At 51.6% G+C, this 27976-nt stretch overlaps 1 protein-coding gene across 1 annotated transcript in view; it reads left to right on the top strand.

Moving 5' to 3' along the window:
- The window catches only part of LOC138285947 (astacin-like metalloendopeptidase), a 192376-nt gene that overhangs the window by 9788 nt on the left and 154612 nt on the right, over positions 1 to 27976 (top strand). The window contains exon 3 of the mRNA XM_069226466.1: positions 12041 to 12158. Within this exon, the coding sequence (XP_069082567.1) occupies positions 12041 to 12158 (118 nt within the window). The remainder of the gene's footprint in view (positions 1 to 12040; positions 12159 to 27976) is intronic.

The following is a 27976-nucleotide window of genomic DNA, read 5'->3' as shown; positions in this document are numbered from 1 at the left end:
TAGGAACTGTTAGTGCATGGCGTAGTGCAGAGGGCTGCTCCCTGTGTGTTGTGTCCACCAACAGTAGTGATGTTGCATGCACTGAACATGTTTTTCTTCTGTCTTCCCCCCCTTTTTGTTTTGTCTCCCTGTTCTTGTGTGCAATAGCATCATCAGGCGGAGGATCATTGGCACCGGAGCAGGAGGGAGCTGCAACCCACTTGTCCCTGGAGGGTGAAGCAACGGAGTCTGAAGCCACCAGTGGGACGGAGGGTGAGGGGAGCTCCACGGCGGGGACAGGAGCATACACCAGTGACAGCGACTCCTCCTCTGATGGGAGCTCTCTTGCGTTGGAGGGCACCTCTGTGCCCGCCGCATCAACAGGTACAGCCGCCACCCCCCCTACCAGCACGGCCCTCCCAGCAGCCCCTCAGCATGTGTCCCGTGCCCGCTCACCCAGGAGGGTGGGCATCTCCTTCACCCCAGGCACCTCAGGCCCTGCCCCAGTCAGCCCTGCTGCCCTCAGTGAGGAGGCTATTGACCTCCTGAGATCCCTCACTGTTGGGCAATCTACCATTTTGAATGCCATCCAGGGTGTTGACAGGCATTTGCAACAAACAAATGCATACCTGGAGGGCATTCATTCTGGGCAGGCAGCCCAACAGAGAGCATTTCAGGCTCTGGCCTCAGCACTGATGGCAGCCATTGTCCCTGCATCCAGCCTACCCCCTCCAACTTCCTACACCCGACCCAATCCCCTGTACCTCAGCCTATCCCAAGCACACCATTAGACCAGCATGCACACTCATCAACACACAAGAGTGGACATGGCAAACATAAGCACCACACATCCCACAAGCACTCACACAAGCACCATCCCCATGCAGACACAGCAACATCCACTGCCTCCACTGTGTCCCCCTCCTCCACGTCCTCCTCCTCCCTCCCTGTCTCGTCTCCACTCACACCTGCATGCACTACATCCTCAGCCACTACCTCCATCACCAGCACGCCCATCACCACACACCGTTCACGTGCAATCACCACCCCCACTACCATTCACCCATCCCCTGTGTCCTCTCCCAGTGTGTCAGTGAGCTCTCCTCCCAAAGTACACAAACGCAGGCACACACCCACCCAACAGCCATCCACCTCACAACAGCCTCCGGCCCATGCACCTTCACCCAAATTCAGAAAACGTACACCTCCTACAACCACTACCTCTTCCTCCACTCCCAAACCCACTCCATCTCCCCATCCCAGTATGTCTAAAAAGCTTTTCCTGGCAAACCTTGACCTCTTCCCTTCACCTCATCCTTCCCTTAGGGCCAGGCTTTCCAGGTCCCAGCCCAGCACCTCAGCCACCAAATCCCCAGGCACAATGGTGCCAGCAACTGTGGGGTCATCAAGTGCGCCACCCATCAGGGCTGCCAGTGTGACACGTAGCGAGGGCAAGGACATTCCGCAACCTGCCAAGGTGAAGAAGGTGCCCACATCTGTGAGGGAGAAGCCGCACCTACCAGCCACCAAGGGCTCCACGCCAAAACAAAAGGGGATAGTGGCGAGACACCTGCGGCACCATCAAAGGTGGGGAAGGGACAAAAGCAGAAGAGCAGGTCAGGACAGGGCACGGTGGCACCGACTGAGGGACTAATGTCACCCCTTCTGTCCACGACTACACCAACCTGTACAGCGGCGAACACCACAAGCTGCCCCGCCACCAGCACCGCCACTAGCACCGCCACCTGCACCGCCACCTGCACCACCACCTGCACAGCCACCTGCACAGCCACCTGCACAGCCACCTGCACGTCTGCAGCCTTAGCAACAGTCCCCAGCATCTTCCCCAGTGGGCAGCCGTCCGAGGCTGCAGGAGACGTCCTGCTGTGTCCCTCAACAGGTGCTGACACATGCACCACCGCCAGCACCTCCACCACAGACACCGCCGCAAGCACCGCCACCAGCCCCGTAACGTGCTCGGACAGTGGCACCACCGCTGACATGGCTACCATCCCCAGTGATCAGTCGTCTGAGGCTGGAGGAGAGTTCCTGGACCCTGCCCAGCTTCCATGAGGCATGAATTCCATCACTGTTTGCACCTGCAGGTGGAAGGCGAAACCGCAGCAGGGTGGGGTATGTCTCTGCCTCCATGGCGTATCATGCTACCTGTTCCCAGGCAATCTCGTGGCACACACACCCAGGTGAGGGAATGGGACCGGCCACACTGCATGTGGAGCACTCTGGGCACCATGACCCCTCCAGAACCAGCGGAGAATGATATCCACTACCTCAGTCCTTGGCAGGATGAAGCACTCTGGGCACTAGGCCCCCTCCAGAACCAGTGGATAATGACATCTACTACCTCAGTCCTTGGCAGGATAAAGCACTCTGGGCACCAGGCCCCCTCCAGAACCAGTGGAGACTGTTATCCACTTGAGAGACTGTTGCTTTGCACTCCGCAGAATAAAGCAGTGGGCAAACCACCCACTGGAGAGACTTGAGAGACTGTGGCTTTGCACTCCCCAGGATAAAGCAGTGGGCAAACCACCCACTGGAGAGACGTGAGAGACTGTGGCTTTACACTCCCAGGATAAAGCAGTGGGCAAACCACCCACTGGAGAGACTTCAGAGACTGTGGCTTTGAACTCCCCAGGATACAGTTCCTCGTTGGGTGTCGACAGGTGAGTGGTTTCCCTTCTGTGTACTGTTTCCGCCGTGCTTTTGATAGCATTGGTTCCGGCCCGGAAAAGGTGGCAGATAGGCCTGTTGTGATACGGTGGGCGGTAATTTGTCCTCCGCCTGTCTGTTGGCGGTGACCACTGCGGTGTTTGTTTCTACCGCCGTGGCGGTCGGAGTGTTAAAGTGGCTGTCTATGTTGGCGGTTTCCGACATGGTCGTGATTCCATTTTATTTCCCGCCGGCCTGTTGGTGGTATTACCGCCGCTTTAACACCGACCGCCAGGGTTGTAATGAGGGCCTAAATGTAGGGGAGTTACTGCGGTCAGAGGACAGTAACCAATGGCTACTGTCCCTGAGGGTGGCTACACACTTCCTGTGGCCACTCCCTTTGGGGAGGGGGTACATTCCTACCCCTATTGGCTACTCTCCTCCAAAGCAAGATGGAGGATTTTGCAAGGAGGGGGTAATTTCAGCTCTGGACACCCTAAGGGTGGTTCCGGATGAAGTGTCACTCCTCCTTGTTTTTCCTAATTTTCCCGCTGGATCTGCCACCAAAAGTGGAGCTATGTCCGGGGGGTGGGCATCTCCAATAGTTGGAGAGGCCTGGGGCAGTGTAACAGGAAGCCAAGTGTTGCAGTTCCTGTAGGGAGGAGGTGTGATGCACCTCCACCCAGAGGAGGTTATGTTTCTGATTCCAGGGAGCACAAAGGCTCTTACCCCATGGGGTCAGAAACTTGTCTGTTAGTGGCAGGCTGGCATAGACCGGTCAGCCTTACACTAAATGGTTGGATAAAATACAGGGGATATCTCTAAGATGCTCTGTGTGTGCATTTTTCAATAAATCCAAAACTGGCATCAGTGTGGGTTTATTGAGCTGAGAAGTTTGATTCCCACTCTTCAATGAAGCCATCATAGAGCTTTGAAGTTCGTAATGACAAACTCCCAGCCCATGTACTCAATATGGCCACACTGCACTTACAATGTCTACAAACCGACTTAGACAATGTAGGGACATATTTCTCATGCAGCTATGCCCTCACATGTGGTATAGTGTACACTGCATTAGGGCTGTAAGGCCTGCTAGAGGGGTGACTTACCTATGCCACAAGCAGTGATTTGTGGGCATGGCATCCTGAGGGGGATGCCTTGTCGACCTTACCTTTTTCTCCCCATCAACACACAAGCTGCAATGGCAGTGTGCATGTGTTTGGTGAGGGGTCCCTTAGGGTGGCACAATACATGATGTATCCTCCCTGCCCACAAGACCATTGGTACCACAGGTACCTTTTACAAGGCACCTAGCTGTGTGCCAAGGGTGTGCCTTGGCTGAAGCCAACCCGCCAATGTACACCGACTACCATGGCGGTAGCAGCCGCCGTCCTGGAGATACCATTCTCCAACCCGGCAGCAGCTACTGTCCCGCCGGCAGCATTATGACCCTGCCTACCGCCATGGTTTTCGTGGCGTTCGCAACGCCACAAAAACCATGGCAGTAGGCCCTACCAGTGACTGGTTGGAGCCCCCCAACACTTCCAGACAACCCCCACCTCATACCCCCCCTCCATCCACGCTCTCCCCTTCCGTTCCCCCCAAACATGCACACTCGCAGGCACACACCACGCATTCACACACTCAATCACACAGGCATACACGCATGCATCCATTCATTCATGCACACATCCGTACACACATCCACAATTACAGAGACACGCATTCACATTTCCATTTATGCACGCATTCTCATACATGCATACCCACATGCAAACAACACTACACACTCATTTGCATGCATGCACACACTCACACATTCATGCACCCCCCACACACAAACACCCCCCTCCTCCCCTGTCGGAACCCAGACTTACGTGGATCCAGGGGGTCCTCCTGCAGGAGATGGGATGGGGCGCTGCTACCGCCAGCAGCGCCCGCCAGCAGAACATTGCCAGGCTGTACTATTTCTCATAATATGGCTGGTGGTGGTCTACTGGCGTTACACTGCTGGTGGTAGGAAACTTGGAGGAAGCAACTGGCCTCAGTATTTAAAAAAAGTCAAACAAGAAACAGGGAGAACAAAAAAATGAATTAGCATCTGTGGGTGTTGACTGTATCCATAAATGCATCCATGGAAGAGAGGTTAAGCCTAACAGGCATTTGGAGTTTGCCGCAGTGAGTGACGGTGGTTGCCAGATTTGCAGACGAACCAGGAATGGCGTTTTGACCGATTGAGAAAGGTCTGCGGATGTTTCAGCTGATGAGGATGGGCCACCAGCTACTTTTTCTCGCATCATCCTGTTGTACTTTCTCTTGTGGATGGTGTGTAAATGCTTCCACGTGGAATACGTGGCATCTCAGTACTTTTTTCCCATCCCACAGGAAAGCTTTTTTCCACAAATGGTGCACACCATGATTTTTGCAACTACCTTCTTCTCTCCAATGGAATTCTGAAAAAGCTCCGCACACCTGAACATTTTGTTGGTTGTGACACGTCTCTTCCTCAGATGGTGAATCTCCTTCTGGTTCGGCAGCAGATGCAACAGAAGCCAAAACTTCCAATGCAGAGAGTGCATCACTGGCTGATACTTCTGTCTCTGTACAGAGCTGGGAAGCAAATGTCTTAATTAGGGCGTGGTTTGCAATTTGCATGGGTGGGGACTTACTGTACCCAATCAGAAGTTGAGGTATAGCTGTGTTCCTGTCATCGGTGCAGATCAGCGGATCCAGCCCGTGGATTCATGGCTCCGTCAAACCTGTAAAATAAATAACTATGTTTAAAACATATATATGTAGGTATAAATATGTTTCCTTTGATGGCATTATTAAAATGTGAGGGACCTATATATCTTAATTACATTTTATCCATTTTGATGAATAAGTGAATTCAAATTTGCGGATCTGACGTGATATTATCACAGGAAAAAGAAATCACAGAGTGCCGTATTAGTTCCTTTTTTCGGATTTGTGGAGGATCTTGCGCATTCATTACATCATTTTTGAGAAAACAATTGTTTATTGCATTTACAAAAATAGTACATAAATTAGATTACCTTCAATTGTGATTTTTTTACTTTTAAAATGTATATTATTAATAATAATTGTGAAAATCACGTATTGACATAGTTGTAAAAATAGTATTACTAGATTAAACTTACAGGTGAAATAGTAGTAAAATTTATATTTAAAAAACTGGTGAAATCCACTGAGAAGAACAACATTACAGGGGCATTATAGTTAGAAATTATTATTAAAAAAACATAGGTTACAGGGACTTTATAGTTAGTAAATAGCATTATAAAGCCCTAGAAAGTTATTAAAAACCAAAGGTTACAGGGAGGTTATAGTTAGGAAATAGCATTAAAAAAAACCTCAAAACTTCACTGAAAAAAGCTAAGGTTACAGGGATGTTATAGTTCGGCTCAGAGTTTACAAGCACAAAAACATAGAAATTCAGCAGTTATAGTTACTTAAGCTAACTATAACTTACGCCTCCACAATGCACTGCTAATGGCATCTCATATTACATCACTCATGACATGGTCAGTGACATCACTGATGACGTCAGTGATGACATCTCAAACGACATTACTGATGACATCACTGACGACATCATCCAGTGAGTGTGTTTCGTAAAGGTTTCTAAGACTTGAAGGTATATCCTAAGCCACCGCATAAGTTAATTACTATTCTTTTTCTACTGCTAATTAGTGAGACTATTTCTACCATACGTCATTTTATCTATAATCCCGTTATTAAAGCGGGTGCGCTATTTATTAGTAAACTATCCTCTACACTGACACAAGTCCCCTGCTGGCGTGTGGGTCATGTAGCGCTTTGAGACAGTCTAAGCTGGTCATTGAGACTTCACTCCACAGTGATGAGTGAGTGTATTAGTAGATAAGGTTACAGTGAACTAACTGTGTGCTGTACGTCTCTCGCCTGGGTCGTCTTCTCGCTTTTAAAATGTAAATAGTATTTTAGTAAGCATATTTAAGTTTAATTTGCTGGATGGTGTCATCAGTGATGACTTCTCTCTGTGTCTGCCTCTTCCTGACTCTCTCTGCAGCCCTCTCTGTGACTCTGTGACTCTCTCTGACTGTCTCTGTGGACTTCTCTCTGTGTCAGCCTCTTCCTGACTCTCTCTGGAGCCCTCTCTGTGACTCTGTGGCTGTCTCTGACTGTCTCTGTGAATGCCTCTTCATGACTCTCTCTGCAGCCCTCTTTGTGACTCTGTGGCGCTCTCTGACTGCCTCTTCCTGGCTCTCTCTGTAGCCCTCTATGTGACTCCCTGACTCTCTCTGCAACCCTCTATGTGACTCAGTGGCTCTCCCTGACTGTCTCTGGAGCCCTCTCTGTGACTCTGTGGCTGTCTCTGACTGTCTCTGTGACTGCCTCTTGCTGGCTCTCTCTGTAGCCCTCTCTGTGACTCTGTGGCTCTCTCTGACTGTCTCTGTGGACTTCTCTCTGTGACTGCCTCTTCCTGACACTCGCTGTAGCCCTCAATGTGACTCTGTGGCTCTCTATTTCTGTCTCTGTGGACTTCTCTCTGTGACTGCCTCTTCCTGACTCTCTCTGTAGCCCTCAATGTGACTCTGTGGCTCTCTATTTCTGTCTCTGTGGACTTCTCTCTGTGACTGCCTCTTCCTGACTCTCTCTGGAGCCCTCTCTGTGACTCTGTGGCTGTCTCTGACTGTCTCTGTGACTGCCTCTTGCTGGCTCTCTCTGTAGCCCTCTCTGTGACTCTGTGGCTCTCTCTGACTGTCTCTGTGGACTTCTCTCTGTGACTGCCTCTTCCTGACTCTCTCTGTAGCCCTCTTTGTGACTCTGTGGCTCTCTCTTACTGTCTCTGTAGCCCTCTCTGTGACTCTGTCGCTCTCTCTGACTGTCTCTGTGGACTTCTCTCTGTGACTGCCTCTTCCTGACACTCTCTGTAGCCCTATTTGTGACTCTGTGGCTCTCTATTTCTGTCTCTGTGGACTTCTCTCTGTGACTGCCTCTTCCTGACTCTCTCTGTAGCCCTCTCTGTGACTCTGTGGCTCTCTCTGACTGTCTCTGTGGACTTCTCTCTGTGACTGCCTCTCCCTGACTCTCTCTGCAACCCTCAATGTGACTCTGTGGCTCTCTATTTCTGTCTCTGTGGACTTCTCTCTGTGACTGCCTCTTCCTGACTCTCTCTGTAGCCCTCTCTGTGACTCTGTGGCTCTCTCTGACTGTCTCTGTGGACTTCTCTCTGTGACTGCCTCTCCCTGACTCTCTCTGCAACCCTCAATGTGACTCTGAGGCTCTCTATTTCTGTCTCTGTGGACTTCTCTCTGTGACTGCCTCTTCCTGGCTCTCTCTGTGACTCTGTGGCTGTCTCTGACTGTCTCTGTGGACTTCCTTCTGTGACTGCCTCTCCCTGACTCTCTCTGTAGCCCTCTCTGTGACTCCGTGGCTCTCTCTTACTGTCTCTGTGGACTTCTCTCTGTGACTGCCTCTTCCTGACTCTCTCTGTAGCCCTCAATGTGACTCTGTGGCTCTCTATTTCTGTCTCTGTGGACTTCTCTCTGTGACTGCCTCTTCCTGACTCTCTCTGGAGCCCTCTCTGTGACTCTGTGGCTGTCTCTGACTGTCTCTGTGACTGCCTCTTGCTGGCTCTCTCTGTAGCCCTCTCTGTGACTCTGTGGCTCTCTCTGACTGTCTCTGTGGACTTCTCTCTGTGACTGCCTCTTCCTGACTCTCTCTGTAGCCCTCTTTGTGACTCTGTGGCTCTCTCTTACTGTCTCTGGAGCCCTCTCTGTGACTCTGTCGCTCTCTCTGACTGTCTCTGTGACTGCCTCTTCCTGACACTCTCTGTAGCCCTCTTTGTGACTCTGTGGCTCTCTATTTCTGTCTCTGTGGACTTCTCTCTGTGACTGCCTCTTCCTGACTCTCTCTGTAGCCCTCTCTGTGACTCTGTGGCTCTCTCTGACTGTCTCTGTGGACTTCTCTCTGTGACTGCCTCTCCCTGACTCTCTCTGCAACCCTCAATGTGACTCTGTGGCTCTCTATTTCTGTCTCTGTGGACTTCTCTCTGTGACTGCCTCTTCCTGACTCTCTCTGTAGCCCTCTCTGTGACTCTGTGGCTCTCTCTGACTGTGTCTGTGGACTTCTCTCTGTGACTGCCTCTCCCTGACTCTCTCTGCAACCCTCAATGTGACTCTGTGGCTCTCTATTTCTGTCTCTGTGGACTTCTCTCTGTGACTGCCTCTTCCGGACTCTCTCTGTAGCCCTCTCTGTGACTCTGTGGCTCTCTCTGACTGTCTCTGTGGACTTCTCTCTGTGTCAGCCTCTTCCTGACTCTCTCTGCAACCCTCAATGTGACTCTGTGGCTGTCTCTGACTGTCTCTGTGAATGCCTCTTCCTGACTCTCTCTGAAGCCCTCAATGTGACTCTGTGGCTCTCTATTTCTGTCTCTGTGGACTTCTCTCTGTGACTGCCTCTTCCTGGCTCTCTCTGTAGCCCTCTCTGTGACTCTGTGGCTGTCTCTGACTGTCTCTGTGGACTTCCTTCTGTGACTGCCTCTTCCTGGCTCTCTCTGTAGCCCTCAATGTGACTCTGTGGCTCTCTATTTCTGTCTCTGTGGACTTCTCTCTGTGACTGCCTCTTCCTGACTCTCTCTGGAGCCCTCTCTGTGACTCTGTGGCTGTCTCTGACTGTCTCTGTGACTGCCTCTTGCTGGCTCTCTCTGTAGCCCTCTATGTGACTCTGTGGCTCTCTCTGACTGTCTCTGTGGACTTCTCTCTGTGACTGCCTCTTCCTGACTCTCTCTGTAGCCCTCTTTGTGACTCTGTGGCTCTCTCTTACTGTCTCTGGAGCCCTCTCTGTGACTCTGTCGCTCTCTCTGACTGTCTCTGTGACTGCCTCTTCCTGACACTCTCTGTAGCCCTCTTTGTGACTCTGTGGCTCTCTATTTCTGTCTCTGTGGACTTCTCTCTGTGACTGCCTCTTCCTGACTCTCTCTGTAGCCCTCTCTGTGACTCTGTGGCTCTCTCTGACTGTCTCTGTGGACTTCTCTCTGTGACTGCCTCTCCCTGACTCTCTCTGCAACCCTCAATGTGACTCTGTGGCTCTCTATTTCTGTCTCTGTGGACTTCTCTCTGTGACTGCCTCTTCCTGACTCTCTCTGTAGCCCTCTCTGTGACTCTGTGGCTCTCTCTGACTGTCTCTGTGGACTTCTCTCTGTGACTGCCTCTCCCTGACTCTCTCTGCAACCCTCAATGTGACTCTGTGGCTCTCTATTTCTGTCTCTGTGGACTTCTCTCTGTGACTGCCTCTTCCTGACTCTCTCTGTAGCCCTCTCTGTGACTCTGTGGCTCTCTCTGACTGTCTCTGTGGACTTCTCTCTGTGTCTGCCTCTCCCTGACTCTCTCTGCAACCCTCAATGTGACTCTGTGGCTCTCTATTTCTGTCTCTGTGGACTTCTCTCTGAGACTGCCTCTTCCTGACCCTCTCTGTAGCCCTCTCTGTGACTCTGTGGCTCTCTCTGACTGTCTCTGTGGACTTCTCTCTGTGTCAGCCTCTTCCTGACTCTCTCTGCAACCCTCAATGTGACTCTGTGGCTGTCTCTGCCTGTCTCTGTGAATGCCTCTTCCTGACTCTCTCTGTAGCCCTCAATGTGACTCTGTGGCTCTCTATTTCTGTCTCTGTGGACTTCTCTCTGTGACTGCCTCTTCCTGGCTCTCTCTGTAGCCCTCTCTGTGACTCTGTGGCTCTCTCTGACTGTCTCTGTGGACTTCTCTCTGTGACTGCCTCTCCCTGACTCTCTCTGCAACCCTCAATGTGACTCTGTGGCTCTCTATTTCTGTCTCTGTGGACTTCTCTCTGTGACTGCCTCTTCCTGACTCTCTCTGTAGCCCTCTCTGTGACTCTGTGGCTCTCTCTGACTGTCTCTGTGGACTTCTCTCTGTGACTGCCTCTTCCTGACTCTCTCTGTAGCCCTCAATGTGACTCTGTGGCTCTCTATTTCTGTCTCTGTGGACTTCTCTCTGTGGCTGCCTCTTCCTGACTCTCTCTGTAGCCCTCTCTGTGACTCTGTGGCTCTCTCTGACTGTCTCTGTGGACTTCTCTCTGTGTCAGCCTCTTCCTGACTCTCTCTGCAACCCTCAATGTGACTCTGTGGCTGTCTCTGACTGTCTCTGTGAATGCCTCTTCCTGACTCTCTCTGTAGCCCTCAATGTGACTCTGTGGCTCTCTATTTCTGTCTCTGTGGACTTCTCTCTGTGACTGCCTCTTCCTGGCTCTCTCTGTAGCCCTCTCTGTGACTCTGTGGCTGTCTCTGACTGTCTCTGTGGACTTCCTTCTGTGACTGCCTCTCCCTGACTCTCTCTGTAGCCCTCTCTGTGACTCCGTGGCTCTCTCTTACTGTCTCTGTGGACTTCTCTCTGTGACTGCCTCTTCCTGACTCTCTCTGTAGCCCTCAATGTGACTCTGTGGCTCTCTATTTCTGTCTCTGTGGACTTCTCTCTGTGACTGCCTCTTCCTGACTCTCTCTGGAGCCCTCTCTGTGACTCTGTGGCTGTCTCTGACTGTCTCTGTGACTGCCTCTTGCTGGCTCTCTCTGTAGCCCTCTCTGTGACTCCGTGGCTCTCTCTTACTGTCTCTGTGGACTTCTCTCTGTGACTGCCTCTTGCTGGCTCTCTCTGTAGCCCTCTCTGTGACTCTGTGGCTCTCTATTTCTGTCTCTGTGGACTTCTCTCTGTGACTGCCTCTTCCTGACTCTCTCTGGAGCCCTCTCTGTGACTCTGTGGCTGTCTCTGACTGTCTCTGTGACTGCCTCTTGCTGGCTCTCTCTGTAGCCCTCTCTGTGACTCTGTGGCTCTCTCTGACTGTCTCTGTGGACTTCTCTCTGTGACTGCCTCTTCCTGACTCTCTCTGTAGCCCTCTTTGTGACTCTGTGGCTCTCTCTTACTGTCTCTGGAGCCCTCTCTGTGACTCTGTCGCTCTCTCTGACTGTCTCTGTGACTGCCTCTTCCTGACACTCTCTGTAGCCCTCTTTGTGACTCTGTGGCTCTCTATTTCTGTCTCTGTGGACTTCTCTCTGTGACTGCCTCTTCCTGACTCTCTCTGTAGCCCTCAATGTGACTCTGTGGCTCTCTATTTCTGTCTCTGTGGACTTCTCTCTGTGACTGCCTCTTCCTGACTCTCTCTGTAGCCCTCTCTGTGACTCCGTGGCTCTCTCTTACTGTCTCTGTGGGCTTCTCTCTGTGACTGCCTCTTTCTTTCTCTCTCTCTCTCTCTCTCTCTCTCTCTCTCTCTCTCTCTCTCTCTCTCTCTCTCTCTCTCTCTCTCTCTCTCTCTCTCTCTCTCTCTCTCTCTCTCTCTCTCTCTCTCTTTCTCTCTCTGACTGTCTCCTTGCCTTCTGTTGTAGATTCCTCTGAGAGGGCTCAGCTGGAAGCAGCCATGGGCGAGTTTACAGCACTAACCTGCATTCAGTTCATAAACCGAACAACGGAGCGAGATTACCTACGTATCCAGTCTAGAGACGGGTGAGTGTCAGAGAGTGCACACTTACAGTGTGAGAGTACTGACTGTGCAGAGACGTGAGAGAATGAGTTCTGAGAATACAGAATGTGTGAGGGGAGACCTGAGAAAGGAGAGTGTATGAGTGTAGGAGGCTGGACTGGCTTGTAGTGAGTACCAAGGGGTACTTACACCTTGCACCAGGCCCAGGTATCCCTTATTAGTGTAGAAGGTGTCTAGCAGCTTAGGCTGATAGAAAAGGTAGATTAGCAGAGCAGCTTAGGCTGAACTAGGAGACGAGTGAAGCTCCTACAGTACCACTAGTGTCATATGCACAATATCACAAGAAAACACAATACACAGATATACTAAAAATAAAGGTACTTTATTTTTATGACAATATGCCAAAGTATCTCAGTGAGTACCCTCAGTATGAGGATAGCAAATATACACAAGATATATGTACACAATACCAAAATATGCAGTAATAGCAATAGAAAACAGTGCAAACAATGTATAGTCACAATAGAATGCAATGGGGGCACATAGGGATAGGGGCAACACAAACCATATACTCTAGAAGTGGAATGCGAACCACGAATGGACCCCAAACCTATGTGACCTTGTAGAGGGTCACTGGGACTGTAAGAAAACAGTGAGGGTTAGAAAAATAGCCCACCCCAAGACCCTGAAAAGTGGGTGCAAAGTGCACCTAAGTTCCCCAAAGAGCACAGAAGTCGTGATAGGGAATTCTGCAGGAAAGACCAACACCAGCAATGCAACAACAATGGATTTCCAGACGAGAGTACCTGTGGAACAAGGGGACCAAGTCCAAAAGTCACGATCAAGTCGGGAGTGGGCAGATGCCCAGGAAATGCCAGCTGTGGGTGCAAAGAAGCTGCCACCGGATGGTTGAAGCTATGGATTCTGCAAGAACGACAAGGGCTAGAAACTTTCCCTTTGGAGGATAGATGTCCCACGTCGTGGACAGTCGTGCATAAGTGTTTTCCCGCAGAAAGACCGCAAACAAGCCTTGCTAGCTGCAAGGGTTGCGGTTAGGGTTTTTGGATGCTGCTGTGGCCCAGGAGGGACCAGGATGTCGCCAATTGCGTGAGAAGACAGAGGGGGCATCCAGCAAGACAAGGAGCCCACTCAGAAGCAAGCAGTACCCAGAGAAGTGCCGGAACAGGCACTACGAAGTGGAGTGAATTGGTGCTCACCCGAAGTTGCACAAGAGAGTCCCACGACGCCGGAGGACAACTCAGGAGGTTGTGCAATGCAGGTTAGAATGCCAGGGACCCAGGCTTGGCTGTGCACAAAGGAAATCCTCGGTGGGTGCACAGGAGCCGGAGTAGCTGCAAAACACGCGGTTCCCAGCAATGCAGTCTAGCGTGGGGAGGCAAGGACTAACCTCCACCAAACTTGGACTGAAGAGTCACTGGACTGTGGGAGTCACTTGGACAGAGTTGCTGAGTTCAAGGGACCTCGCTCGTCGTGCTGAGAGGAGACCCAGAGGACCGGTGATGCAGTTCTTTGGTGCCTGCGTTTGCAGGGGGAAGATTCCGTCGACCCACGGGAGATTTCTTCGGAGCTTCTAGTGCAGAGAGGAGGCAGACTACCCCCCAGCATGCACCACCAGGAAAACAGTCGAGAAGGCGGCAGGTTCAGCGATACAAGGTTGCAGTAGTCGTCTTTGCTACTTTGTTGCAGTTTTGCAGGCTTCCAGCGCGGTCAGCAGTCGATTCCTTGGCAGAAGGTGAAGAGAGAGATGCAGAGGAACTCTGATGAGCTCTTGCATTCATTAGCTAAGGAATTCCCAGAAACAGAGAACCTAAATAGCCAGAAAAGGAGGTTTGGCTACTTAGGAGAGGGGATAGGCTAGCAACACCTGAAGGAGCCTATCAGAAGGAGTCTCTGATGTCACCTGCTGGCACTGGCCACTCAGAGCAGTCCAGTGTGCCAGCAGCACCTCTGTTTCCAGATGGCAGAGGTCTGGAGCACACTGGAGGAGCTCTGGGCACCTCCCTGGGGAGGTGCAGGTCAGGGGAGTGGTCACTCCCCTTTCCTTTGTCAAGTTTCGTGCCAGAGCAGGGCTGAGGGGTCCCTGAACCGGAGTAGACTGGCTTATGCAGAAATGGGCAGCATCTATGCCCATCAAAGCATTTCCAGAGGCTGGGGGAGGCTACTCCTCCCCAGCCCTGACACCTTTTTCCAAAGGGAGAGAGTGTAACACCCTCTCTCTGAGGAAGTCCTTTGTTCTGCCTTCCTGGGCCAAGCCTGGCTGGACCCCAGGAGGGCAGAAACCTGTCTGAGGGGTTAGCAGCAGCAGTAGCTGCAGTGAAACCCCGAAAAAGGTAGTTTGGCAGTGCCCGGGTCTGTGCTAGAGACCCGTGGGATCATGGGATTGTGCCAACAATGCCAGGATGGCATAGAGGGGCAATTCCATGATCATAGACATGTTACATGGCCACATTCGGAGTTACCATTGTGAAGCTACACATAGGTAGTGACCTATGTGTAGTGCACGTGTGTAATGGTGTCCCCGCACTCACAAAGTCCGGGGAATTTGCCCTGAACAATGTGGGGGCACCTTGGCTAGTGTTCTAGAATGTTCTGTAGGCCTGTCATCTGTTAGGGCCAGGTCTCCTTCTGTTCAATCTCAGCATACTTCTGTTTCTAGACATGCCTCACCCACCCACCCTGATGACAGAATGTTAGAAAGGGAGCTCAATAGATTGAGAGTGGAACAATCCAGACTGAAGCTCAAGAAGCAACAGCTGGATTTAGATAGGCAGTCCTTAGAGATAGAAAGAGAAAGACAGAAATTGGGGTGTGAACCCCATGGTGGAAGCAGCAGTATTCCAAATAGTCATCCTGTAAAAGTGAATGATTCTAGGAATCTGCACAAGATGGTTCCCCCTTACAAGGAGGGGGATGACATTAACAAGTGGTTTGCTGCACTTGAGAGGGCCTGTGTTGTATAGGATGTCCCTCAAAGGCAGTGGGCTGCTATCCTATGGCTATCATTTAGTGGAAAGGGTAGGGATAGGCTCCTTACTGTAAAGGAAAGTGATGCCAATAAATTTGCAGTTCTTAAGAATGCACTCCTGGATGGTTATGGCTTAACCACTGAACAATACAGGATAAAGTTCAGAGAAACCAAAAAGGAGTCTTCACAAGACTGGGTAGACTTTGTTGACCATTCAGTGAAGGCCTTGGAGGGGTGGTTACATGGCAGTAAAGTTTCTGACTATGAAAGCCTGTATAACTTAATCCTGAGAGAGCATATTCTTAATAATTGTGTGTCTGATTTGTTGCACCAGTATCTAGTGGACTCAGATCTGACCTCTCCCCAAGAATTGGGAAAGAAGGCAGACAAATGGGTCAGAACAAGAGTGAACAGAAAAGTTCATACAGGTGGTGACAAGGATGGCAAGAAGAAAGATGGTGAGAAATCTCAAGATAAGCATGGGGATAAGGGTAAAACCAAAGATCCTTCTTCAAATCTTAAACACTCTTCAGGGGGTGGGGCTAAAACAAATTCTTCCTCTTCTTCTCAACCTGCACACATTAAAAAGCCTTGGTGCTTTGTGTGTAAAAACAGAGGCCATAGGCCAGGGGATAAGTCCTGTCCAGGTAAACCCCCTGAGCCTACCACCACTAATACATCAAGCTCTAGTGCCCCTAGCAGTAGTGGTACTAGTGGTGGGACTGCTGGCAACAGTCAAGTTAAGGGTGTAGTTGGGTTCACTTATGGGTCCATAATAGAAACTGGGGTAGTCAGTCCCAAGACAGTTTCTGTCACACCTAGTGGCATTGGCCTTGCCACACTGGCTGCTTGTCCCCTTACAATGGATAAGTACAGGCAGACAGTTTCAATAAATGGTGTTGAGGCCTTGGCCTACAGGGACACAGGTGCCAGTATCACTTTGGTGACTGAAAACCTAGTGCATCCTGAACAACAAGTGCACCTAACTTCCCCAAAGAGCACGGAAGTCGTGATAGGGGAATTCTGCAGGAAAGACCAACACCAGCAATGCAACAACAATGGATTTCCAGACGAGAGTACCTGTGGAACAAGGGGACCAAGTCCAAAAGTCACGATCAAGTCGGGAGTGGGCAGATGCCCAGGAAATGCCAGTTGTGGGTGCAAAGAAGCTGCCACCGGATGGTAGAAGCTATGGATTCTCCAAGAACGACAAAGGCTAGAAACTTCCACTTTGGAGGATGGATGTCCCACGTCGTGAAGAGTCGTGCAGAAGTGTTTTCGTGCAGAAAGACCGCAAACAAGCCTTGCTAACTGCAAGGGTCGCGGTTAGGGTTTTTGGATGCTGCTGTGGCCCAGGAGGGACCAGGATGTCGCCAATTGCGTGAGGAGACAGAGGGGGCATCCAGCAAGACAAGGAGCCCACTCAGAAGCAAGCAGTACCGGAGAAGTGCCAGAACAGGCACTACGATGTGGAGTGAATCGGTGCTCACCCGAAGTTGCATAAGAGAGTCCCACGACGCCGGAGGACAACTCAGGAGGTCGTGCAATGCAGGTTAGAGTGCCGGGGACCCAGGCTTGGCTGTGCACAAAGGAAATCCTCGGTGGGTGCACAGGAGCCGGAGTAGCTGCAAAACACGCGGTTCTCAGCAATGCAGTCTAGCGTGGGGAGGCAAGGACTTACCTCCACCAAACTTGGACTGAAGAGTCACTGGACTGTGGGAGTCACTTGGACAGAGTTGCTGAGTTCAAGGGACCTCGCTCGTCATGCTGAGAGGAGACCCAGAGGACCGGTGATGCAGTTCTTTGGTGCCTGCGGTTGCAGGGGGAAGATTCCGGCGACCCACAGGAGATTTCTTCAGAGCTTCTAGTGCAGAGAGGAGGCAGACTACCCCCACAGCATGCACCACCAGGAAAACAGTCGAGAAGGCGGCAGGTTCAGTGTTACAAGGTCGCAGTAGTCGTCTTTGCTACTTTGATGCAGTTTTGCAGGCTTCCTTGGCAGAAGGTGAAGAGAGAGATGCAGAGGAACTCTGATGAGCTCTTGCATTCGTTATCTAAGGAATTCCCAGAAACAGAGACCCTAAATAGCCAGAAAAGGAGGTTTGGCTACTTAGGAGAGAGGATAGGCTAGTAACACCTGAAGGAGCCTATCGGAAGGAGTCTCTGACGTCACCTGCTGGCACTGGCCACTCAGAGCAGTCCAGTGTGCCAGCAGCACCTCTGTTTCCAAGATGGCAGAGGTCTGGAGCACACTGGAGGAGCTCTGGGCACCTCCCACGGGAGGTGCAGGTCAGGGGAGTGGTCACTCCCCTTCCCTTTGTCCAGTTTCGCGCCAGAGCAGGGCTGGGGGATCCCTGAACCGGTGTAGACTGGCTTATGCAGAAATGGGCACCATCTGTGCCCATGAAAGCATTTCCAGAGGCTGGGGGAGGCTACTCCTCCCAAGCCCTAACACCTTTTTCCAAAGGGAGAGGGTGTAACACCCTCTCTCTGAGGAAGTCCTTTGTTCTGCCATCCTGGACCAAGCCTGGCTGGACCCCAGGAGGGCAGAAACCTGTCTGAGGGGTTGGCAGCAGCAGCAGCTGCAGTGAAACCCCGGGAAAGGTAGTTTGGCAATACCCGGGTCTGTGCTAGAGACCCGGGCGATCATGGAATTGTCTCCCCAATGCCAGAATGGCATTGGGGTGACAATTCCATGATCCTAGACATGTTACATGGCCATGTTCGGAGTTACCATTGTGACGCTATACATATGTTGTGACATATGTATAGTGCACGTGTGTAATGGTGTCCCCGCACTCACAAAGTCCGGGGAATTTGCCCTGAACAATGTGGGGGCACCTTGGCTAGTGCCAGGGTGCCCACACACTAAGTAACTTAGCACCCAACCTTTACTAGGTAAAGGTTAGACATATAGGTGACTTATAAGTTACTTAAGTGCAGTGGTAAATGGCTGTGAAATAACGTGGACGTTATTTCACTCAGGCTGCACTGGCAGTCCTGTGTAAGAATTGTCAAATCTCCCTATGGGTTGCACAAGAAATGCTGCAGCCCATAGGGATCTCCTGGAACCCCAATACCCTGGGTACCTCAGTACCATATACTAGGGAATTATAAGGGTGTTCCAGTATGCCAATGTAAATTGGTGAAATTGGTCACTAGCCTGTTAGTGACAATTTGGAAAGAAATGAGAGAGCATAACCACTGAGCTTCTGGTTAGCAGAGCCTCAGTGAGATAGTTAGGCATCACACAGGGAACACATACATATAGGCCACAAACTTATGAGCACTGGGGTCCTGGCTAGCAGGGTCCCAGTGACACATAACAAACATACTGAAAACATAGGGTTTTCACTATGAGCACTGGGCCCTGGCTAGCAGGATCTCAGTGAGACAGTGAAAACACCCTGACATACACTCACAAACAAGCCAAAAGTGGGGGTAACAAGGCTAGAAAGAGGCTACTTTCTCACATATGAGAGTACAGACTGTGTGCAGAGACAGAGCTGAGAAACGAGAGTGTATGAGAGTACAGACTGTGCAGAGAGAGATCTGGGAGAGGTGAGTGTAAGAGAGTGCAGATGTACAAGGACAGACCTGAGAAAGGAGATTGTATGAGAGTAGACTGTGTGCAGAGACAGACCTGAGAGAGGTGAGTGTATGAGAGTACAGACTGTGTGCAGAGATAGACCTGAGAGAGGAGAGTGTATGAGAGTACAGACTGTGCTGGGAGAGCCCTGAGAGGGGAGCGTGTATGAGAGTACAGACAGTGTGCAGAGAGAGACCTGAGAGAGAAGAGTGTATGAGAGTGCAGACTGTGTGCAGAGTCTTAAAAGAGGACAGTGGATGAAAGTACAGACTGTGCACGGAGAGAGCGGAGAGAGGAGATTGTATGAGAGTAAAGACTGTGGTGGTCATTCTGACCCTGGCGGTCTTTGACCGCCAGGGCGGAGGACCGCGGGAGCACCGCCGACAGGCCGGCGGTGCTCCAATGGGGATTCCGACCGCGGCGGTGAAGCCGCGGTCGGACCGGCACCACTGGCGGGGTCCCGCCAGTGTACCGCGGCCCCATTGAATCCTCCGCGGCGGCGCAGCTTGCTGCACCGCCGCGGGGATTCCGACCCCCCCTACCGCCATCCAGATCCCGGCGGTCGGACCGCCGAGATCCGGATGGCGGTAGGGGGGGTCGCGGGGCCCCTGGGGGCCCCTGCAGTGCCCATGCCACTGGCATGGGCATTGCAGGGGCCCCCGTAAGAGGGCCCCTACATGTATTTCACTGTCTGCTGCGCAGACAGTGAAATACGCGACGGGTGCAACTGCACCCGTCGCACAGCTTCCACTCCGCCGGCTCGATTCCGAGCCGGCTTCATCGTGGAAGCCTCTTTCCCGCTGGGCTGGCTGGCGGTCTGAAGGCGACCGCCCGCCAGCCCAGCGGGAAAGTCAGAATTACCGCCGCGGTCTTTCGACCGCGGAACGGTAACCTGACGGCGGGACTTTGGCGGGCGGCCTCCGCCGCCCGCCAAGGTCAGAATGAGGGCCTGTGTGTGTACAGATACACCTGAGAGGGATGAAGGGATGTGAGTGCAGAGACATGAGAGAGGAGAGTGTATGTGAGTACAGACTGTATGCAGAGGGGCCCGAGAGAGGAGTGTGTAAGAGAGTGCAGACTGTGTACTGAGACCTGAGAGAGGAGAGTGTATTAGAGTACAGACTGTGTGCAGAGACCCGAGAGAAGAGAGGGCATGAGAGTACAGACTGTGTGCAGAGACCTGAGAGACTGAATTCTGAGAGTACAGACTATGGTGGTCATTACAAACCCAGCGGTTCAAAGAAACACAGCGGCGGTCACCGCCAACAGATAGGCGGAACACAATGTACCGCCATAGAATTACAACCTACCAATCCGCCACCTCTTCCGAGGCGGATTCACCGCGAACAAAAACACGGCGGAAACTGGACTTCGAAGGGAAAACGCTCACCTCTGCTCACCCCACGAGGAACCAGGATGCTATGAAACCAGAGCTCCACATTTTTCCAGCCATTATCTTCTTGCTCCTCTACCAGGAGCACGAACGCCGGCGGCAAAGACCACGGCACAGGGACGGGGAGGGAAAAAACTGTGACACACACAGGCAACACGCAACATCCCCACCCTCACCCATGACAACACACACACTAATACAGCATGATACATAACAGTTACACCCCCCAACCCCCCCGGAAGAATGCAAAGACAAAAGGAAATGAGGTGAACGATTGTAATATATTACAATTCGGTGTTAAAAAAAAATATACATACACTATTTACAAATATATACATCAATAATATTAGTCCAAGGTATTCCGCCATTAAAGTCCGTGGACCACTGGGCTCAAAATGCATGAGCGAGGCACACACAAGATACCCGAACAAGACAAAGAGAACACTGCAGGGGCATCAGATAGAAATAAAACAGGCACCTCAGGGGGAAGGGAAAGGGTGGGCACCTCAGCCGGTTGAGTGCACGACGCCAAATCCACGAGGGGGCCCCATGCCCACTGTTCAATCCTAGGGAGTGCAAAGCCACAGTCTCTCAAGTCTCTACAGTGGGTGGTTTGTCCACTGTTCAATCCTGGGGAGTGCAAAGCCACAGTCTCTCAAGTCTCTACAGTGGGTGGTTTGCCCACTGCATTATCCTGCGGAGTGCAAAGCCACAGTCTCTCAACTGGATAACAGTCGCCACTGGTTCTGGAGGGGGCCTTGTGCCCAGAGTGCTTCATCCTGCCAAGGACTGAGGTAGTGGATGTATCGCTCCACTGGTTCTGGAGGGGGCATGGTGCCCAGAGTGCTTCATCCTGCCAAGGACTGAGGTAGTGGATGTATCTCTCCACTGGTTCTGGAGGGGGCCTTGTGCCCAGAGTGATTCATCCAGCCAAGGACTGAGGTAGTGGATGTATCTCTCCAATGGTTCTGGAGGGGGCATGGTGCCCAGAGTGCTTCATCCTGCTTGTGGCGGCCTCAGTAGCGTCAGAGCTTTGGTCGCTCATGGGCCTGCGGTGCTTGTGGCGGTGGTGTACTTGGCAGCGGTGCTTGTGGTGGCAGTGTCTTTGGCAGTGGGGCTTGTGGCAGCTGTGTCCTTGGCAGCGGTGCTTGGGGCGGCGGTGTCTTTGGCAGCGGTGCTTGTGGCGGCGGTGTCTTTGGCAGCGGTGCTTGTGGCGGTGGTGTCCTTGGCAGCGGTGCTTGTGGCGGCGGTGTCTTTGACAGCGGTTCAGCTGCTTGCGGTCCTCTCTTGGGCAGTGGGGCTGCTGCTGGCGGTCCTGTCTTGGGCAGCGGGGATGCTGCTGGCCAGCTCCTTGGCAGCGGGGCTGCTGCTGGTGGTCCTGCCTTGGGCAGCGGGGCTGCTGCTGGCGGTCCTGTCTTGGGCAGCGGGGCTGATGCTGGCCGTCTCTTTGGCAGTGGGCTGCTGCTGGCGGTCCTTTCTGGGGCAGTGGGGCTGCTGGCGGTCGGCTCCTTGGCAACGGGGCTGCTGCTGGTGGTCCTGTCTGGGGCAGTGGGGCTGCTGGCGGTCGGCTCCTTGGCAGCGGGGCTGATGGCGGTCTTCTCCGCCGTGCTGATCTTCCCAGACTTGCCGGTTTTCTTGTGCCCCTTCCCCACCTTGGAAGGTGTTGCAGCTGACTCCACACTCCCACCTGTACCCCTGGGAGCGGCTGGTGTCTTCCCCCTCTCCCGCCGGGCACTGCCCAACTTTTGATGCTTGACAGGTGGGGGGCTGTCCAAGGAGTGGAGGAAGAGGTAGTGGTCGTAGGAGGTGTACGTTTGCTGAGTTTGGGTGAAGGTGCATGGGCTGGAGGCTGTTGTGAGGTGGATGGCTGTTGGGTGGGTGTGTGGCTGCATTTGTGTACCTTGGGAGGTGTGCTCACAGACACTGGGAGAGGACAAAGGGGATGTGTGAATGGTAGTGGGGTGGTGACTGCACGTGAGCGGGTGTGGTGGTGGGTGTGCTGGTGATGGATGTAGTGGCTGAAGATGTAGTGCATGCAGGTGTGAGTGGAGACGAGACTGGGAGGGATGAGGGAGACGAGGAGGAGGGGGACACAGTGGAGGCAGTGGATGTTGGTATGTCTGCATGTGTGTGATGCTTGCGTGAGTGCCTGTGGGATGTGTGGTGCTTATGTTTGCCAGAGCTTCCTTTGCGTGTTGAGGTGTGTGCATGCTGGTCTGATGGTGTGCTTGGGATAGGCTGAGTGTAAGGAAATGCCTCCTTGGCATGGTTACCCCCTGACTTTTTGCCTTTGCTGATGCTATGTTTTGAATTGAAAGTGTGCTGAGGCCTGCTAACCAGGCCCCAGCACCAGTGTTCTTTCCCTAACCTGTACTTTTGTATCCACAATTGGCACACCCTGGCATCCAGGTAAGTCCCTTGTAACTGGTACCTCTGGTACCAAGGGCCCTGATGCCAGGGAAGGTCTCTAAGGGCTGCAGCATGTCTTATGCCACCCTGGAGACCCCTCACTCAGCACAGACACACTGCTTGCCAGCTTGTGTGTGCTGGTGAGAACAAAATGAGTAAGTCGACATGGCACTCCCCTCAGGGTGCCATGCCAGCCTCTCACTGCCTATGCAAGTATAGATAAGTCACCCCTCTAGCAGGCCTTACAGCCCTAAGGCAGGGTGCACTATACCATAGGTGAGGGCACCAGTGCATGAGCACTGTGCCCCTACAGTGTCTAAGCCAAACCTTAGACATTGTAAGTGCAGGGTAGCCATAAAGAGTATATGGTCTGGGAGTTTGTCAAACACAAACTCCACAGCACCATAATGGCTACACTGAAAACTGGGAAGTTTTGTATCAAACTTCTCAGCACAATAAATGCACACTGATGCCAGTGTACATTTTATTGTGAAACACACCCCAGAGGGCACCTTAGAGGTGCCCCCTGAAACTGTATCCAACTATCTGTGTAGGCTGACTGGTTCCAGCAGCCTGCCACACTAGAGACATGTTGCTGGCCCCATGGGGAGAGTGCCTTTGTCACTCTGAGGCCAGTAACAAAGCCTGCACTGGGTGGAGATGCTAACACCTCCCCCAGGCAGGAGCTGTAACACCTGGCGGTGAGCCTCAAAGGCTCACCCCTTTGTTCCAGCACCGCAGAACACTCCAGCTAGTGGAGTTGCCCGCCCCCTCCGGCCACGGCCCCCACTTTTGGCGGCAAGGCCGGAGAAAATAATGAGAACAACAAGGAGGAGTCACTGGCCAGTCAGGACAGCCCCTAAGGTGTCCTGAGCTGAAGTGACTCTAACTTTTAGAAATCCTCCATCTTGCAGATGGAGGATTCCCCCAATAGGATTAGGGATGTGCCCCCCTCCCCTTGGGAGGAGGCACAAAGAGGGTGTACTCACCCTCAGGGCTAGTAGCCATTGGCTACTAACCCCCCAGACCTAAACACGCCCTTAAATTTAGTATTTAAGGGCTTCCCTGAACCTAAAGATTTAGATTCCTGCAACTTACAAGAAGAAGAGGACTGCTGAGCTGAAAGACCCCTGCAGAGGAAGAAAAGAAGACACCAACTGCTTTGGCCCCAGACCTACCGGCCTGTCTCCTGCCTTCCAAAGAAACCTGCTCCAGCGACGCTTTCCCAAGGACCAGCGACCTCTGAATCCTCAGAGGACTGCCCTGCTTCAAGAAAGACAAGAAACTCCAGAGGACAGCTGCACTGCTCCAAAAGAACTGCAACTTTGTTTCAAAGGAGCAGATTTAAAGACCCCTGCAACTCCCCGCAAGAAGTGTGAGACTTGCAACACTGCACCCAGCGACCCCGACTCGACTGGTGGAGAACCAACACCTCAGGGAGGACCCTCTGGCGACTCCAAGACCGTGAGTAACCAAAGTTGTCCCCCCCTGAGCCCCCACAGCGATGCCTGCAGAGGGAATCCCGAGGCTCCCCCTGACCGCGACTGCCTGAACTCTAATTTCCCGACGGCTGGAAAAGACCCTGCACCCGCAGCCCCCAGCACCTGAAGGATCGGAACTTCTGTGCAGGAGTGACCCCCAGGAGGCCCTCTCCCTTGCCCAGGTGGTGGCTACCCCGAGGAGCCCCCCCCTTGCCTGCCTGCACCGCTGAAGAGACCCCTTGGTCTCCTATTGAAACCTACAGAGAACCCGACGCTTGTTTGCACACTGCACCCGGCCGCCCCCGCGCTGCTGAGGGTGTACTTTCTGTGTGGACTTGTGTCCCCCCCGGTGCCCTACAAAACCCCCCTGGTCTGCCCTCCGAAGACGCGGGTACTTACCTGCTGGCAGACTGAAACTGGGGCGCCCCCTTCTCTCCATTGAAGCCTATGTGTTTTGGGCACCTCTTTGACCTCTGCACCTGACCGGCCCTGAGCTGCTGGTGTGGTAACTTTGGGGTTGCTCTGAACCCCCAACGGTGGGCTACCTTGGACCCAAAACTGAGACCTGTAAGTGACTTACTTACCTATTAAAAATAACAATACCCTACCTCCCCCAGGAACTGTGAAAATTGCAGTGTCCACTTTTAAAACAGCTATTTGTGTTTTATGTGAAAAGTATATATGCTACTGTAATTATTCAAAGTTCCTAAAGTACTTACCTGCAATACCTTTCAAATGAGATATTACATGTAGAATTTGAACCTGTGGATCTTAAAATAAACTAAGAAAATATATTTTTCTATAACAAAACCTATTGGCTGGATTTGTCTCTGAGTGTGTGTTCCTCATTTATTGCCTGTGTGTATGTACAACAAATGCTTAACACTACTCCTTTGATAAGCCTACTGCTCGACCACACTACCACAAAATAGAGCATTAGTATTATCTCTTTTTGCCACTATCTTACCTCTAAGGGGAACCCTTGGACTCTGTGCATACTATTCCTTACTTTGAAATAGTGCATACAGAGCCAACTTCCTACATTGGTGGATCAGCGGTGGGGTACAAGACTTTGCATTTGCTGGACTAACTCAGCCAATACCTGATCACACGACAAATTCCAAAAATTGTCATTAGAAATTGATTTTTGCAATTTGAACTATTTTTCTAAATTCTTAAAAGTCCTGCTAGGGCCTTGTGTTAGTCCCTGTTTAGCATTTCCTTTTAGAGTTTAAAAGTTTTGAAAAAGTTTGAATTAGATTCTAGAACTAGTTTTAGATTCTTAAAAAGTATTCCAACTTTTAGAAGCATAATGTCTAGTACAGATGTGAATGTGGTGGAACTCGACACCACACCTTACCTCCATCTTAAGATGAGGGAGCTAAGGTCACTCTGTAAAATAAAGAAAATAACAATGGGCCCCAGACCTTCCAAACTACAGCTCCAGGAGCTGTTGGCAGAGTTTGAAAAGGCCAACCCCTCTGAGGATGGCAACACAGAGGATGAAGATAGTGACTTGGAGGAAAATTCCCCCCTACCAGTCCTAACTAGGGAGAACAGGGCCTCTCAAGCTCTGTCTCCAAACATAATAGTCAGAGATGCTGGTTCCCTCACAGGAGGGACCAACCTCTCTGAAATCACTGAGGATAACTCCAGTGAACAGGACATCCAGCTAGCCAGGATGGCCAAAAGATTGGCTTTGGAAAGACAGATCCTAGCCATAGAAAGGGAAAGACAAGAGATGGGCCTAGGACCCATCAATGGTGGCAGCAACATAACTAGGGTCAGAGATTCTCCTGACATGTTGAAAATCCCTAAAGGGATTGTAACTAAATATGAAGATGGTGATGACATCACCAAATGGTTCACAGCTTTTGAGAGGGCTTGTGTAACCAGAAAAGTGAACAAATCTCACTGGGGTGCTCTCCTTTGGGAAATGTTCACAGGAAAGTGTAGGGATAGACTCCTCACACTCTCTGGAAAAGATGCAGAATCTTATGACCTCATGAAGGGTACCCTGATTGAGGGCTTTGGATTCTCCACTGAGGAGTATAGGATTAGATTCAGGGGGGCTCAAAAATCCTCGAGCCAGACCTGGGTTGACTTTGTAGACTACTCAGTAAAAACACTAGATGGTTGGATTCAAGGCAGTGGTGTAAGTAATTATGATGGGCTGTACAATTTATTTGTGAAAGAACACCTATTAAGTAATTGTTTCAATGATAAACTGCATCAGCATCTGGTAGACCTAGGACCAATTTCTTCCCAAGAATTGGGAAAGAAGGCGGACCATTGGGTCAAGACTAGGGTGTCCAAGACTTCCACAGGGGGTGACCAAAAGAAAGGGGTCAAAAAACCTCCCCAGGGGAAGGGTGGTGAGACAGCCAAAAACAAAAATAGTAAAGAGTCTTCTACAGGCCCCCAAAAACCTGCACAGGAGGGTGGGCCCAGAGCCTCTTCACAAAACAATTTTGGGTACAAGGGTAGAAACTTTGATCCCAAAAAGGCCTGGTGTCGTAGCTGTAATCAGCCTGGACACCAAACTGGAGACAAGGCCTGTCCCAGGAAAACAACCACTTCTAACTCCACTCCAGCTAACACTGGAATGGCTAGTCTCCAAGTGGGATCAACAGTGTGCCCAGAGCAAATCAGGTGTCACACTGAAGCTACATTAGTCTCTGAGGGTGGGGTGGATTTAGCCACACTGGCTGCCTGGCCTCCTAACATGCAAAAATATAGGCAGCAGCTCTTAATTAATGGGACAAGTGTAGAAGGCCTGAGGGATACAGGTGCCAGTGTCACTATGGTGACAGAGAAACTGGTTTCCCCGGCCAATACCTGACTGGACAAACCTATCCTGTCACCAATGCTGACAATCAAACTAAAGTACATCCTATGGCAATGGTAACTTTAGAGTGGGGAGGGGTCAATGGCCTGAAACAGGTGGTGGTCTCCTCAAATATCCCAGTAGACTGTTTGCTTGGAAATGACCTGGAGTCCTCAGCATGGGCTGAGGTAGAACTGAAAACCCATGCAGCCATGCTGGGTATCCCTGAACTGGTGTGTGTCAAGACAAGGGCACAGTGCAAGGCACAGGGTGAAAAAGTAGAGCTGGAGTCTGGAAGAAAGGCCCAGCCTACAAAGAGAAAAGGAAAGTCAGCTGGGAAACCAGCTGCAACACAACAAGAAAAAGAAAACCTCTCTTCTCAGGAAGACGTTTTGCCCTCTGAGGGAACTGAGCCTTTGGAGCTGGAACCTTATCAGGTTGAGCTCTTGGGCCCAGGGGGACCCTCAAGGGAAGAGTTGTGTAAGGGGCAAGAAACATGTCCCTCTCTTGAAGGCCTTAGGCAGCAAGCTGCTGAAGAGTCCAAAGGCAAGAAAAATGGAACACATAGGGTCTATTTGGAAGATGGACTCCTGTTCACTGAGGCAAGAGATCCCAAACCTGGTGCCACTAGGAGAGTGGTAGTACCTCAGGCGTTCAGAGAGTTTATTCTAACCTTAGCCCATGATATTCCCCTTGCTGGGCATTTGGGACAAACCAAGACGTGGGAGAGGTTAGTCAACCACTTCTACTGGCCCAACATGTCACAGAAGGTTAAGGAGTTTTGCACCTCCTGTATCACCTGTCAAGCCAGTGGTAAGACAGGTGGACATCCAAAGGCCCCCCTCATTCCACTTCCAGTGGTGGGGGTCCCCTTTGAAAGAGTGGGTGTGGACATAGTGGGTCCACTTGAACCTCCCACAGCCTCAGGAAATATGTACATCCTAGTAGTAGTTGATCATGCTACTAGGTATCCTGAAGCTATTCCCCTTAGGTCGACTACTGCCCCTGCAGTAGCCAAGGCCCTCATTGGCATCTTTACCAGGGTGGGCTTCCCTAAGGAGGTGGTGTCTGACAGAGGTACCAACTTCATGTCAGCATACCTGAAACACATGTGGAATGAGTGTGGAGTGACTTCTAAGTTCACTACACCATATCA

The sequence above is a fragment of the Pleurodeles waltl genome, chromosome 3_1 (genome assembly GCF_031143425.1).
Source record: "Pleurodeles waltl isolate 20211129_DDA chromosome 3_1, aPleWal1.hap1.20221129, whole genome shotgun sequence".
Taxonomy (NCBI): Eukaryota; Metazoa; Chordata; class Amphibia; order Caudata; family Salamandridae; genus Pleurodeles; species Pleurodeles waltl.
This window is presented reverse-complemented; position numbering and strand designations above follow the sequence as displayed.